Source organism: Camelina sativa, chromosome 3 (genome assembly GCF_030686135.1).
Source record: "Camelina sativa cultivar CO46 ecotype springtype chromosome 3, ASM3068613v1".
Classification (NCBI taxonomy): Eukaryota; Viridiplantae; Streptophyta; class Magnoliopsida; order Brassicales; family Brassicaceae; genus Camelina; species Camelina sativa.
Genome location: NC_141882.1, coordinates 2,941,056 through 2,956,702, shown reverse-complemented (window position 1 = coordinate 2,956,702; position 15,647 = coordinate 2,941,056). Strand labels below are relative to the sequence as shown.

The 15,647-nt window shown below is 36.2% G+C and overlaps 2 protein-coding genes across 5 annotated transcripts; both read right to left on the bottom strand.

Moving 5' to 3' along the window:
• Positions 1-248: 248 nt before the first annotated feature.
• LOC104766024 (tRNA ligase 1) lies at positions 249-9,152 on the bottom strand. Of its 4 annotated transcripts, none has more exons than XM_010489834.2 (27): positions 8,790-9,152; positions 8,063-8,485; positions 7,931-7,981; positions 7,757-7,839; positions 7,270-7,369; positions 7,105-7,183; positions 6,877-7,000; positions 6,330-6,436; positions 6,082-6,210; positions 5,908-5,972; positions 5,634-5,789; positions 5,321-5,481; positions 5,199-5,230; positions 4,723-4,898; positions 4,521-4,600; positions 4,239-4,304; positions 3,785-4,071; positions 3,362-3,469; positions 3,166-3,263; positions 2,655-2,715; positions 2,214-2,290; positions 2,027-2,098; positions 1,867-1,943; positions 1,664-1,744; positions 1,278-1,380; positions 964-1,122; positions 249-738 (listed from the first exon to the last, which is right to left on the bottom strand). In XM_010489834.2, the coding sequence occupies exons 1-27, from the start codon at positions 8,967-8,969 to the stop codon at positions 340-342; spliced, it is 3,534 nt and encodes a 1,177-aa protein (XP_010488136.2). In that variant the 5' UTR covers positions 8,970-9,152; the 3' UTR covers positions 249-339. The 4 variants fall into 4 exon arrangements, with proteins under 4 accessions (XP_010488136.2, XP_010488152.2, XP_087364260.1 ...); XM_010489850.2 differs by having other exon boundaries at positions 7,764-7,839; positions 8,790-9,106; XM_087508134.1 differs by having other exon boundaries at positions 6,330-6,428; positions 8,790-9,094.
• Positions 9,153-11,671: 2,519 nt separating this feature from the next.
• Positions 11,672-13,063, bottom strand: LOC104766011 (LOB domain-containing protein 1). The gene is made up of 2 exons (XM_010489815.3): positions 12,701-13,063; positions 11,672-12,184 (listed from the first exon to the last, which is right to left on the bottom strand). Exons 1-2 carry the CDS (start codon positions 12,935-12,937, stop codon positions 11,849-11,851), a joined length of 573 nt encoding a protein of 190 aa, XP_010488117.1. The 5' UTR covers positions 12,938-13,063; the 3' UTR covers positions 11,672-11,848.
• Positions 13,064-15,647: the final 2,584 nt, after the last annotated feature.

The following is a 15,647-nucleotide window of genomic DNA, read 5'->3' as shown; positions in this document are numbered from 1 at the left end:
GAATTCGAGTATGGTCCACTTAAACCATACGACATCCTTAGTGTATGTTCAAAACATTAATCACTATCATTAGCACACCTTTTAATTGAGGTTACTCAAGCTACTGATCATGCAAACTCAACTAACATTGTCCTCCCCATATATAAACATTGTCCTCTTTGTTAATACTCAATAAATTTTTTTTTTTTTGATAAGTCAGGAGTGATCCTAAAGCCTTCCTAGTCCCAAAGACTAACCTCAAAATCTCATGACAATGGAAACTGTTTATTATAACTACCATAAGTGTCCCATTCCATGAGCAACCTCAAGAGATAGCAACTTCCATGTTAAAACTTTATTTCAGAAAAACTCCAGAGGACCCGAGATTGAGACCGGAGGATCTATCAACAAGCGACTCGCCTTTCCTTCTACGTAAAGCTGAGGTAACGTGTTGGCCTCTCTTGCAGTAACGCCTTCCGCGGTCCACAACGTAACATGTGGCCATTCGTTCTTGGAGACTATGGTCTCCTCGTCCACAGATCCGACATGTGCAGTTAGAGCAGCCATCTTGTCGTTGTAGATGAGCTCCGTGAGCTCTACAGGTACCTCTCTGTTCAAGTGCTGGCCATAGCTGGCCACAGCTGCTACGCCGTGGCTTCTCTTGTGGGCAAGCGTCACGTGAGACCGTTCAAGCTTTTCCTGTATTCTATTTTTCTTTCCCTCTAGAAAAGATCCCACTGTTGGGTCTGCTGTGGCCAACTGATTAGAAAAAAAACATCTATTAACAACAAAGCCCATAAATAACCTTGAGTTCTCTGATGCATAAGATAAAAGGAAAAAAATGATGTGAGCTCACACCGTTACAAATCGGGGCAGGAATAACAGTCATATTTAAGTTTGTGAACTTACAGCTTTTAGTTTTTGAATATGAACATCCTTTTTCTTTTTTCATTTTCATGGTAGTTTAAGAATTTGGTTGGTTACCTTTTCAAGAAGACTGTGAACTTTAGTAGCAGGCAAGTTGATGGCAGCGAAAACAATAGACCCATGTTTTGTTTTCTCTGAACTTGGTGGTTTGTATTCACCCTTTGCGATTCTTTTGAGCTCTTCCCGCACTTGGTGAGCTGCAGACTCAAATCGAATCTGAAAGTTTAAAACCATAAAACAAAGACATTATATGCGCATCCCTTCTTCTTGTAATCATTTATCATGTGCTGAAGAAATATCGACGCAGCTAAAATACTATAGCATGGATTTGTAGCTTTTCATGAACCCTCAATGACTAAAGTATCTTTTACCTGAATAGAATTGAGATATTCCGAATTTGCAACTAAAGTATCTCGTAGTTGTTTCTCCCATTTGGTCCACTCTGCTGCATATGTTCCTTTCGTCGACTCGAGTCTACAGCAAGAAAAATCAGAAGGAAAAGAGGTCAAAAGGACTCAAACAAAAGTTAGAGATGAATAGAGAACTTCAGAACAAGAAACAAAAGCGTCCGTGAGCACACTCATGTGTACGATTTCTCCAGTAACATGATCCAAGTACATCTAATCACAGGATAAACTAACATGATGTGTTCCTCGTTAGGTTTTGCTAAATTGTTATTAATGCCTTCCATTTGTTACGGTTTGCCATTATTCAACTTTTCAAGTAATCATGTAAAATGGTAGTGTTGGCTACCCACCTCCCATGTCTTCGACTGTGGAGATTGAACAAATCTATGCCCTCCTCAAGAACTGATTTAACAGGATCAGGTAAAGGACTCCTGTATATGCGCAAAGAAAAGTCAATTAATTAAGTGGTTTACAAATTAATTAAATACGAAGTTGCAATTGGTAGCTGTGCCAAGTTCGAGTTTGTTAGGTCACATCTGATGTCACCATATACCTGTCTGATTTCAACAGTGGCATCTTGACGAGGGAGCCAAAGCGCTCAATCAATTCACTCTCAAATTCTTTACGGTTCTGGAAGTTAAAGACCGTTCAGTTAAATGTGAGATCAAATCATAAATATACTTGAAGAAAAGTTGTGGTGTATGTGATGATACCTTTCCCTCATAAAGGTGATAAAACATCAACAGCACATAGCCTGCATTTGAAGATGCCTTGTCGAGCTTTCCCTAACAATATTCATTGCATATGAATCAAACGATAGTTTGTTAATTTGAATAGGGTTGTTATAAAAGTTGGATGATGCAGTTGAAGATAAACTGTGTATAAGATGCAACTGCATACCGGGTGGTTAACTCGTTGAAGTACACGGAACATGAAAACAGCTAACGCATCAAGAGAATATGGATTTGTATCGGTTCCTGTGCAGTCAAAGAGGGCCAAAAGTATATATCAAGCAAAAGATCACAACGAATACAGAGGATGATACAAGGCAGTAATTGCGGAAACAAAGCAGAACGATATATTTGTGTGTTTTAAGCAAAGTATAAACTTCTAACTGTACTCTTCTGCAAGAATATTGACTATTAAGCTTAGATTAGATACGAACAAAACGGGAACAAATTCAGTAAAAGATAAATGATCTTTCAACCTTTTATACTCAAAGCGTTTGCAGGGTCATCCAATCAATTAAAGGTCAAATATTATGGAATGAACTTAATATTAAACAGCACACAAGAAGATTAGTAAATGAAATACAATAAAGAATGGGTCATAATTACACACCTTCAGAATCCGCAACGATTGGAACTGCAGAAGCCCTAGTTCTCCGACACATGTCTTCAATCTATAGGGAAATTACAAGAATAATAATGGAATGAGACTTGTTAAGAAACACAAGATGTGGAAATATATCAGGTCAGCCACTAACTCGGCTTAATACAAGCTATGCACACACACACACACACACCCACACACACATATATATATATATATATATATGTATTAAAGGCAGGTTACAAGTAGTCGAAAAAAGATTGTCTTCAGCAAACCAAGCGAGGGTCTCATGGAACCAAATTTTAATCTTAATAACCATTAGGCAGCAAAGCAATTGTTACGACTGTAACAATAGTTGCCAAGATTCTGATAAAAATCTACTCCTACAAAGCCACTCTTAAAGGATCCATGGGTAGAGATTAGTAATGAGTATCCGGCTTATAGCACTACCTGAGAATTTTATAAGCCTGATACTAATCAATGTGAGGTTGTAACAGATTCTCAGCGTAGAATTAATTACCTGTCTCCAGACATCTTCATTTGGGGCATTTTTGTCAGCTAACATAATTGATTGTGGTTTTTTACGACGTTCATCAGCAACCTTTGGCCAATATTTTCCTGCCCAGTATGTAAAATATTGCATGAGATGGCATACTAAAATTGAGAGACCAGAGCAATTTTCATCCAAAAAAAAAAAACCCTACACTTTAAAATACCTTTGACAAGATCACCCATCAAAGTGTGCACTGGCCGATCATCTCCAAAGCCTCCTGGGGAGTTCAATAACTCCTTGCAAAGTGCAGATTTAGCACATCCAGGAATCCCTGAGAACACATTAGAATTATAAATATCACAAGAAAACAGATTAACAGAAATGTTATATCAATTGACATATACAGAAAGATATACCACCATTCTCTTTCTAACAATATGTTGCTCTTAATTCTGGTGAGAAGGAAAAAGTTTTGATCTTTGACAAATATCTGAATTACTAAAACAATCATCTATAATCTATTGAAAGATAATGAAAACTACTATTACTCTATTAGTAGGTTCAATATAAAACATTGCCACAAAGATGAAGTAAAACCAACAACCAGAATACATGAGATGATATATAGACAATGCAAATGGAGTACCTGGGAAGAATACAATTAACCCCTCATCCTTGTGGACAGCTTCCTTCAAAGCTGGCTCAGGAGTAGCTGGTGTCACTCCTTTCTTCACAAGATCGCCTTCTTCATCTAGATCACCGTCAACAATGGCTAAGAAGTCCTCAGTTCTCACTAGGTTCCCAGCAGCCCCTATCAACATCTGGTTCTTTGGGCTCTGTTTCGCGTACTGCTCCAGGAATGGCTCAGCTTCACTTAAGTATGTTGATGAAGATAGCTGATCATTCCCACACTTTTTTCTTATGTAAGCAGCCCTGTAGTTTGAAGAGAAGAAGAGATGCCAATCCAGATTCAAAAAGCTGAAAAAAATATTAGACAAACGGCAGCATCTAGGCAGTAGGTTACACATTTGCTCAGGAATAAGTTTTAACAAAACTATATAAGCTTAGGCTACATGTGTAGAGTAGTGTGATTCTGGTACCATTCATCAAGCATCTTGCAAAGTTCTTTCTGCTTTCCATCTGACGTACCCCAGATTTTCATTTGCCTGGATGCAGAAACAACAATAATATTACAAAAAAAAAAACAAAATTTAAAGCTTGATCACGTCAGCTCCTAAATAATCAAAAAACATAATGAGCATGGCACAACTATTCTCCCCGTTTTGTTTTACAATGCAATGCAAGTTAATACAAAGAAACATCACTACAACATTTGACACATCACTCTATATGTATATATTCATACAAAGAAAGCAGCTCACCTGAGGTAGTAGGTTTTGTAAGCTGCTGGCCCCTCTTTAAAGAGAACTGATAGGCCATTACGGATCAAAAAGGTTCTTAACTGTAAGAAAATTGAACGCATGTCCAACATCAGGAATTCAGGATAATCATGCAATAAAAAAGGTAGGAAATTGCAACAAAATCACAAATCTCTCGAGCCAGAAGAGACCTCCAGAGATATACCTTGTATGGGAGAAACTTCAATTTGATCATTAAGTTAGCATCATCATCAGCCAAATCATGCTTTCCTCGCTGAGCATCATTTTCACTGGCATCTTTGACCGCATTATCAATACTTTTCAGAGCCGTCAGATCTCTCCCTTTGTTTGACTTGAACAAATTAATATCAACAAAGAAACCTGAAAAGAAAAAAGAAGATCACTAACTAATATAGTTAAACAAAAAAACAGATGGCATTGGCCTATAGACCAGATTTTTCCAATTTTCTTCATATGTCCAATTATTCTTTGTGTAGCGAGACCAAAAGGTACCACAACAACCATATCTGAAACGTCCAAGAAAATTTAATTTCCTAAAAAAGTTATTTTTCACAAAGACAACTTCCCAAAAGATGTCAAAATCATTAAAATCTAGCAAATGAATCAGAAATGAAAATTTAGAGCAAAGCTAAAGAATAAGAAACAAACAAAAACATTTACCTCGATATAAAGGCCACAAACTAGGGATGCGCCTGAAACACGGTAATTATTTCAGTAAACAGAAATCAATATATTCTTAGTTTGATCAAACAGACATAAGTAGAGACGTCTTTAAGGATAACCTCATCTCGTTTTGGTAACGCCTAAATCCTGAATCCCTATGCACATGGACAACTAATTTATAAAATAGGTTGTCCGGCGATACGTCGTCAGCCCTATGATAATTATGGTAACACTTGAATGCGGCTGGAAGACGTTTTTCCTTCATCAAGCGTACCATTTCCTGTTAAAAAGAAACAATTCAGTTGCTCATCAAAACTCAAAAGCACATAGATAATGGAAATGGTTAAATATGAAAGAACTCTGCAAGTGATAAATATATATCCAATAATTTCAGCGATTCTATTTCTAAACAAAGACATAATCTCAAGTTACCTGTAATTTACTAGTTGAATAATCTACAGGCTGAGATTGCAGGAATTTTGTTATAACAGATTTGTCAGCATTTTTTGGATGAGATACATCTCCAGTCCAATCCAAGTCACTGGGGCAAAAGCTTGGCCCAACACTTCTCAAAAGTGCTCTCACTTGCTACAGCACCATATATAAGAAAAAAAGGACCCTCTAGAATGAGAAATCTTTATCAAGAAATGGCAGCATAAAACTTCCACTTGATAAAAGCTAGTCAGATTTAAATTTCTTTTAGAACCTGTTTCTCGTTAGATCTATGGGCAGCACATATCTCTCTTAGACTGAGTCCCAGATCAAGATTAGCTGAAATATTAAAAGCGAGCAAAATAATTTTTTTAATCTACACGGACTTGATAAAGTAGATTATCATGAAAACTAAAAGTAAATACTGACTAATAATAAGATAGTGCACCTCCATCACAGGGTGGAGGAGGGTGATCTCTCAAGACATTTTCCATATCTCTGGCGCTTTGACTGCTCACGATACGCGCAACAAGACCCTCTAATATCTCACCCTGCACCTTAACATGGTCCTTTGAGCCTGCTTATTTTCATCCGCAGAAATAATTCGTTCAATGAATTTCATCAAGTTAAATTCCTTGGAAACTACTATGAATTCTCCAAATAGCAAAAGGGAATACCAAAAAAGAAAAACATTACCTGGAACTGATATATCAGCTACTTCATCAAGAGCCCTACAGACTGAGGTTGCTATCCCTTCTTCACAGAGTGCATCAAACGCGGCGAAAAAAGAGGTCACTGATCTCCTTCATAAAATGTTAACAAAATACATGCAACCACCACTGTTAAAATTTTCATTTTCCTCAACAATAAGCTGTCTAGTAAAAAAGCTATGGACAGTGTTCATCCAAACATATCAGCATATATTTTCTCCTAGTAGGACCAAAAAACTCTAAAGGTTGATGGATTTTAGACCAGTAAATGTATCAACCAGATTCTATAACACATTCTTACTGTATATTTAGGAAAATGTGTCTTTCAAGCTGTACAACAAAAAATGTCCCGAGATATCAAAACCTCAGCTAGAGAAAAACTAAATTCTTAAAACGAAAATTAGCTAAAAGTATTTCAAACTCTTTCTTCACCAGCACTCTATTTAAAACAACAAGGGCCCAAGGAAGAATGGCAAGTACGGTAAAGATCACTAAAGATGATAGCAGAAATGAACAGGAAGTGGTTAGGGTACCTTGTGGAAAACAGCCAAATGTGATTTGTTGGTAGACGCCATTTCCGGCAAAATGCAATTATTTCGGAAGTTGAATAGAACTTGGGCTTACCATTACCTAACTCGGTAACGGCCGTCACTACTACTGCAAGATGCAAATCAACATTTCTTTTTAACTGAACATCTTTAGCAGACTTATCTGACTTTCACAAGTAAGAAACATAACGAAAACAAAACAAAAAAACTTACCATAATCATCCAGTGGGCGTTGACCATGATCTCCAAGAACAGCTGTAACCAGTTCCATAGATATGCACATGAGATTTTCCTGGGAGAAAATGACTTATCATGAGCTCACTTTTTCTGGCAGTAATTGAGAATTTGGGTTGTTTAAAGCTCTGTCCATGGAAATACCTCAAGAAAATCATTGAACTCTGTCTCTTTCTCTAGAGCTTTAGTTCCCCAAGCCTCCCTGAACACCCGTGAAAGGACAAAAACACCTACTGCAGTATAACTGCAAATGAAATATTGGGTTGGCATATGAGAAACCGTTTGGTCGCCAACTCAGTTTGCAATCACCATAAAGAACTACACAACATCAGTTTGCAATCACCATCTGCTGATGGTATTCCCTATCCATAAACGCAACATGAATAGGGAATACCATCAGCAGGCAACAAACTCCAGAAAGAGAAAACATAAGATATTTTGTTGGAATGACTAACTATGAAACTAAAATGAAGAAGTAATCTATCTTCTAAGTGAAAATAAATGAAAAGTGTAAACCAAATATAAAGCTTGAGTTTGGGGTTTATTGATTGGGTTTTTGTCTAAGATTCTTTGTGAAGAGCTCATCAATAATCAAGGAAGGAATAAAAGAAGCTAGATTAAATGAGCTTACATATTACCAAAGCTGTTCTTTGCATATGCACCCCCATTGTGACCGGCGTACATAAAGAGAGAGCCTGAATGCTTCTGGGATACCTGTAAAAGGTGCGTTAAAACAGGTTCGTAGACAGTTAAAACTTGAGAGTGTCAATACAGATATTCAAATATTGGGTGTTGTTGTTGATACCTCCAGAGTTGCCAATCCTTTAGATACCATCTCAATCATTCTTGTTCTTATCTGCCAAAATCAAGATAAGCGTAAATAAAGCAAACTAACAATAAGTGCTACAAACAACAAGCAGGGCACTATAAAGTTTACCTCTTGGTCAGTCTTTTCGTTCTCAAATTTAGGATAGAAAGTGGCTCTGATCTGAGCATGACAATAAGTCGATTTGTCCACCGTAAAATTTTCCGACCCGCAAAAATTGCTTAGATTAAGACCATCTCCAGAAGAAGCTGTTTGTGAGACAGCTGACGTTTTACCAACTTGTGTTGCCGAAGAATATCCACTAAGTGTTCCATGTGACTTAGGCTTCCACACTAGATTTTGAAGAGTTTTGTTGCTTGTTGTACTTTGACTCGGTAAGACTGGAACATTAGTGTTGCTTTCCGCAAGACTCAACCCACCAAATTGATTGTTTACTGCTTCTGCAACAACGGATACAGAAGGATCACTGGATTCAGATGGAGCATCCATCTTCGATTTTACTTGCCACTTCTGCTCAGCGTTAGCTCTCTTTTGCTGCCAACCAATACAGAAAAGATAGTCAGGTACTATATATACACCCAAAAGCAACAAGAGAAACTCTCACAACCCAAGACTGAAGACACATAAAGTTTCAATTTTTTGAAGATGCAAAATTCAAACTCGTTTCCAGATAATCAAAACCCAGAAAGTCATATTACTGAACCACAAACTAATACATTGTCGACGAAGCAAACAAAACCCAGAAAGTACAGTTTTTTCTGAGGGAGTCATAACGAAATCGATAAAATTTGACAAACTGTTTATATTAACCCCAGATTAAGGAAAGCATTAATGAAACCTGCTTCTTAGGCATATCTGAGGGAGATAATCTGACGAAGGAGTTAAAACAGAAAGAGCGAGCAAAGGTAAAGTAAGGAGAAGAAGATGATCGGAGAAGAAGAGAAGAGGTTGGAGAGGAAGCAGAAAGATGGATGTTGAGAGAGAAAGCAAAGAGTGCTCTGTGTGGAACTGACGACATACACACGTGGCTTATACTGGTGTGGACCACGTAATATCAAAGAGGAGAGATGGCGGCGACCAAGTTCGAGATAGCAGTGAAACCGGCGGGACGACGACGGAGTTAAGAGTGGGTAATGTTATGGTGCAGGGAAGAGCACCGTAACCCAAAAACAAAACAAAAACTAATAAATGGGCCTGAGATGGGCCGTTTCATTACCTACCATCTAAAGAAGAAGGTTCGACAAGGGTGGGGGACATTTAAGCAATAGAAAGAGCTTCATTCATGGGTAACAACAAACAAAGGAGTTAGTTAGTTAGTTAGTTTAACTCAAGGATTGGATCACAGAATGTCCAACGGACTACAAAGAGTCTTTCGATTTGTGGCCTATAGTCACCACAACGAGGCAGGCAAGCACAAAACGATACCTAAGCAATGTAATTGGTAAAATTAGTAAACGGTTTGGATCAGAATTGGACAAGACAAGGGAAAATTTGGGAACTTTTTAGGCCATCTTTATCTGCACAACTATGAGGCTGTTCTAAGGCATTTTTAAAATGAAAATATTATAACAGTGGACTTAGAACATTTTTTTGTTCTTCAATAAGAACTGATTTAACCTCAGTTCTTATAGGACGTGGGTTAAGCTGATTGGTTGAGATTTTTTGCAAAGAAAGAAAATTTTTTACTTCTCTCTCTCTTCGAAATCGTTTTCTTTTTTCTCTCCAAAACGGCGAAAGCTTCGTGGTCACCATCTTCGCCGACTAAAAGCTACAAGGTGAGAGAGAAGTCCATTTCTGTCACCGGAGAGGGAAGAAATTAAATGGCGGTGATGTTAATCGGAAGAGCTTTTAAATCGGTTAGAAACTCTTCTAATCTGGTCGTTCGTGCTCGATCCTTGTGTACGACATCCGCCGCTCGTCAACCCGATTCCGATACTCAACCATCAGAATCTTCTTCGTCTTCGTCGTTCACGTTCGAGAAAGAAATTGAGAAACCCGTCTTAGTTCTGTATCGATGATAGATGCTAAGAAGGAGAAGCATCAGGTGCGATTGAATTGCTTTCATTTTTTTTTTTGGAGGTTTTGTAATGGTGCGATTGAATTGGATTGATTTGTGTAGATGTAATGGGAACTGCTGAATGGAGAGCCATGAAGAGTCCATCTTACTACAAGCGTGGTGATTATGTTCCTGGACTCAAGGTCAGCTTTTGAATCTTCTTATTTGTTTTAAGGATTGATGTGAGAGTTTTAAGATGAGGGAGGAGAAGTTTGGTTGGCTTATATTATCTTTGAGCAAATGGATTAGTTTCATTTCCTGAATCACATGAAGTTCCTAGTTTTCCATATAGAAAACAGGTAGTATGTTAGCAACTTGGTACTACAGAGCTCTTTCATTCGCTAGCCTTTCACTTTAGAGATGTAATGAAAATCATTAGTCGATAATGATGTCATGGTCCTCTATTGTTAACAGATTTAGGGTGCATTATTACTGTAATCTTTCGTTTGATGTTTCATTATTATTATTAAAACTGCAGTTAATACTTTCTGGTTTTTGGTTTTTAAAACTGCAGTTAATACTTTCTGGTTTTTGGTTTTTAAAACTGCAGGTTCTGTTTTTTTCTTCTTGCAGGTTTTGGTTTTGGAAACTGCAGTTTCTGTTTTGAATACTTTCAGGTTTTGGATTCACTGGTGTTTTCAGGCTGCCTCTAGTTGATGGTTGCAGATTGTTGGACCGTTTAGTTTCAGAGTGGAGTCTGGAATTCAGATTGATCTGAAGAATGGAGCTAACCCCGTGACTGTAGATAAGATAGTATTTGCTATGGAATATGCTATTCAAGTGCTTGCTTCTGCCAAGGCTGTTGCTTGGTTCTCCCACAACAGAAAGAATTCATGGTTGAGCTTCGTTTCTTTGAGATATAGTATCAGGACTTTCCACTCAAAATGTCTAGCTTGATCCTATGAAGATTGTAGTCGTCTTGCAGAGAAGTAAATAGACAATGTTTGATTTTTTTTTCAGTTTCTTATGTTAAACAGAAGAATGATTTAATAGAAGGGAAGTTTACATCTTACATTATTTTACTATATCTTTATTCTAAAAACACCATAATTAGTTCTCCCATTTTTTTTACCTATGATCTTAACAACTGATCTAACATTATTTTCACTATATATTTAATCTAAGAACACAAAAAAAGTTCTCCCATTAATGGCCCAAAGACTATAAACAAATATCGGGATCACCAAAACTATCAGAGTCAATTTATGCATCAAAAAGTCAAAACCCCTCTACTTGAGTCATCTCAAACACACAGAAAAATTGCTGCACTTGATTGCTATCGAACGGTAGGTAAAACATCAAACATATATTATTAACGAACGGAGATGATTAAAGCATCGATCGATATACCGATTCTGATCTCCCCTCGTGTCGTGAGAATCAGCTTGCTACAAAAGGGAAGAAGATATTTTATACTAAAAGAAGAGGAAGAATCGGAGAGAAAACAAAATTCAAACACGATTGAATGAAAGGTTTCCAAAGAAACTTAATAAGACTTGAAGCACAGGTTTAGAGAGCGTGTGTAGTCGAGTCGTCGCCGACGAAAATTAAAGAAATTGACTGTCGTCGCCCCCCTGAGGAGGGCCGGGTGACAAACATAGGGTTTAGAACCGGTTTAATCGAGATCCGGTGTACTTACCGGTTTGTGTCTAAATCACCTTTCCTTTTTGTCAAAAAATAATAATAACAATTAATAAAATATACTTAGTAATTATTTGTAGGGACATGAATTGTCTGAAAAATTTATCCATATATATATTATACAATTTTGATTTTTGTGTGCTAATCCTGCGTAAAGAAAAGTACTAGAGAGGGATTTTAAGTGAAGTAGTCAAAATTCATCAGGTCCAAAGAGGATCACACCACAACATTGATGTGTTGGTGTTGGAGTTGTCTTCAAGGAATCCCAAATCATTGCTCTCAAAAGACATATTATCTTGTTCTTGTTTCTGTACTTGCTCCATGTTATTATAAATCAACTCCAGTAAATTTGATCTTTGAAGTTGCATATTCACCATCTCCACCTGAGCTTTTGCAAGCTCTGCTTGGAGTTCACTCACTTGTCTTTGTAGATTGTATATGGCACCCGCACTTCCATACACCGGATCTCTTATTCTTGCTTCCGCTTCATACACCATACTTTTTACCGCATCAGTTCTTTGTGATTCTGGAAGCTCCTGACAAAATAAAATATACCATGCATATAGATATATAAATAACCAATCATATGATTCGGGGAAGCAAGTGATTGTTTGATTTAAGCTTTTCAAGACAATATAAAATGTTCATAATTTTGTATCTGACCAAGAAGAGTAAAAAAGACCAATAATATTCTATAAGACTTTGTCAAAAGGTGGATGAAATGGACAACATTAAGATATGTAGTAGTAAACATGATAAATTTACGTTATTATTTTTTTTTCTTTCTTAGAAAGAGTTAGATATGCAAATCTTTTGTTGAACATATATGGAGGAAGTTGTTTAACATTACAGAACAAGTAAGGTCCAATTTTCACATGACCTATGAACCCTTTTACTAGCTTCGTAAATAAGAACAGAGACAGCATTAGTCCTATATACTCTCCCATCTGTCTATGAATGATATATAAATCTGGTCCCTTGTTCACATTAAACTGTTCAAGATTATCTTTTAGTAAGTACACCAATAATTAAATAGATAGTTAGATAAGTACCTGCAAGAACTTAATGATGTTGCTGGCTCCAAAGACACGGTGGGCGATGGTGAACTTGGCTGGATCCGTTGGAGGGAAGTACGGTGCCAAAACGCATTTCTCTGCGCAACGCCGCCTTAGGATTTTGCAAGCGGCGCATGGGCTGAGCACCACCCGCGGTGAAAGCGGTGGTGGAGGAGAAGATGAAGAAGAGATGATTGGAGTGGTAGCGGCAGAAGCGTCACCATTACTCTCCATATCTACTAAGGTCTAATGTTTTTAATCGATCAAATTGTGAATTATGAGGGAAGAAGTGACAAATGTGTAAGTAGAGTCTTTGAGAGGTGAAGTGCTTTTTGGTGGTGAAAATAGCAAGAGAAGTGTATATATAAGGGAGAGACACAAAATGATGTAATGAAGGAAGTGACCACCCTGACAACACAATCTCGACTTCTGACGTCAATATTTCTTTTTTGGTTGAAAGTTAAAACATGTTTCCACATTACGGTGGCTACTAAATTCCTCCACGCTTTCATGATTCAACGGTTTGCTTGACTTTGGCACTTTTAATTTTCTTCTCCTCTTAGATTTTTCTCCTTACGTACGTATTATTTCAATATCTAGCTCTTAAAAAATCATTAGTAGTCCATTGGTATTCTACTCTTTGTCTTACCTTCTATAATAGTCTTTCTGAATATGAAGATCCAAGAAAAGATTCAAGAGGTTCCAAATCACTGAAAATTGCTATTTTCTCTTTGTTATCTTTCATATTTTTATCTTTAGTTATATTGAAGTAGATAATTTGCACTTGTAAAATCTTTTTTTTTTTAAGATGGTCAACGGTTTTTTTTTTTTTTGGTAATGCTAGACTATGTAAGTTAAGAATAATACTATAAGTATATTTCTTACAATGTACAGTCTATGAGTATATATAGCAATGTGCCTTGGTTTTGACAATATAATTCGATAGGTTTTTAAATTTATAACTTTAACTAGATATTCATGAATTGTATAAGTTCATGATGCATTATAATAATAAATTAATAATATTCTCACATAGAGTAAAGTTTAACTATATAACTTAGTTTGATTATCATTTTAACTCAGTGCTGACTTGTAAGTCGTTTTTAAGTAGTGATAGAGAATTTGACACAAAATGCCAAGTGATTTATTTTAGGTTGCCTAATTTTTGCTGAAACGTATTTTGTTTTTATTTAACCATTATTCTTGGGAGTCATTTTATATAAGTTATATCTAGATATTGTCTAAGACTTTTCTGTTTGAATGACTTAACACACACGATTTTTGTTTTTAAAATTAAATCAACCTTTTTATACGTATGTATGTATATATAAGGAGAATTGCAAAAGTGCGTTAATAGTCATTAAGAAAATCTAATTCCGAGCGGTCCCAAAGCATCAAATTTATTTTCAATTGTGTCGTCTTCGTCACGTACCAACATTAAGAAGAAAATTTTAAAAAATCAAATAGAGGAAAGACACGTAGCCAGTGAGATTGCAAAAAGAGTTATTGGGTGTGCTCTTGCTTCCACCTTCAACAAATTGCTATCTGTCTCTAATACTATACGTACTCTCAACTAAATCTTCAACTCCTTTTTTCGAAAATGACTAAAGATTTTCTTATTGTTTTCTTTATAAAAAGTTGTGAATTGTGATTATATGTGTTATACCAAAGTTATTTTTCTATTACTATGTTAAGTATAACAGACCTCTCAGTTACCTTACTAAATCGCAAACCCATCGAGTTTATGATAAGTTTCTGAGTGGAATTTTCTTACGTCTTTTGTTTCTGAGTGGAGAAATAAAAACCAATCAATTCTTATGAAAAGAGTTATTGTATTGTTTATTCTTCAATTGGTCAAAGATCGTCCTTTGCACCGTGTACACGGAGATGTTTTAGTCCAAATCTCTCAATCAATACTGTAAGTCTAACAGTATCGTCATCATTATCCCCAGATCATATATATCATCAATACCTTTTCCTCCAATCATATCTTCTTGGGCCATCTTTTTTGTTCTACAATTCTTTGTGCAGTTAAATTCCATCAAATCGTTAAGACTGGAACTTTATTGATAAGATTCCACTAATGTTGGAATAGAGACAAGAAAGTTGGGATTGTTTGGAAAAATGATCATTTGTTACCTTTCACTTCAAAGTACTAAACACTAACAAGCAACAATATATCATTCACTAATTGACTACCATTCGCGTTCGCCTCGCACTTGTATGAAAAAGGGTACGTAATCATGCAGCACATTTTTACTAAAGTTATTTAGACTCTATATATGTAAATGTTTACTCTTTATATAGATAAACAGAGACATGCACGCATAATTTTTTAGAGTATATATGGGGTCATATACTTGTTGAGTTTGGTCTTTGAGAGGCCTCCTCGCCATTTGGTTTCGAAGTTACGTTACTCAACCTAATCTTTTTTTTTTTTTTTTTAATTTGCTATGTATGTCCCAGGTATGTTCATCTCGGAGTTCGTTGTCGCTAAGACACCTTCTATCCTAAACTATCCTATCGTATAAAATCAGAATTTTTTTTTTTTTTTTAAAAATATCAATTAGTAGAATTTGTAAGCGATTCCCTCAAAAACAGGGAAATACACAGAGGTTGCCAAATGTACGTACGCCAAGGGATATATTATTGATTATGATCATCTGCCCTGCCCAAAATTTAATCGTGCATTTTAATCTAATGCCAAAGTTTCTGTGTACCGAATAAATGATATATTTGACTCGTTGAATATATGATTTCAACTAGTCGTATATATTTTCAAAATTTCCCAGTTCACAGAAAACAGAAAAATAATTGGCTAGGGTTTTTTAAAAGTAACAAAACAAAGCTAATGAGTAATGATTAATTATCAGATGAAAAAAAAAATGTTATCCGATAAAACATAAAAACATTAAAATTCTAGTGTTTTACGGCTATTCCATTT

Bases quoted from the DNA above. Each gene is read 5' to 3' on its own strand.
- LOC104766011 (XM_010489815.3), bottom strand. From the start codon at position 12,937: ATGGAGAGTAATGGTGACGCTTCTGCCGCTACCACTCCAATCATCTCT. The intron at 12,185-12,700 runs GTACTTATCTAA...TTATTTTGTCAG, and splicing joins ACATCATTAAGTTCTTGCAG to GAGCTTCCAGAATCACAAAG.
- LOC104766024 (XM_010489834.2), bottom strand. From the start codon at position 8,969: ATGTCGTCAGTTCCACACAGAGCACTCTTTGCTTTCTCTCTCAACATC. The intron at 5,482-5,633 runs GTAACTTGAGAT...TCTTTTTAACAG, and splicing joins ATTCAACTAGTAAATTACAG to GAAATGGTACGCTTGATGAA. The intron at 4,899-5,198 runs GTAAATGTTTTT...TTTTCTTTTCAG, and splicing joins TTTGTGGCCTTTATATCGAG to GTTTCTTTGTTGATATTAAT.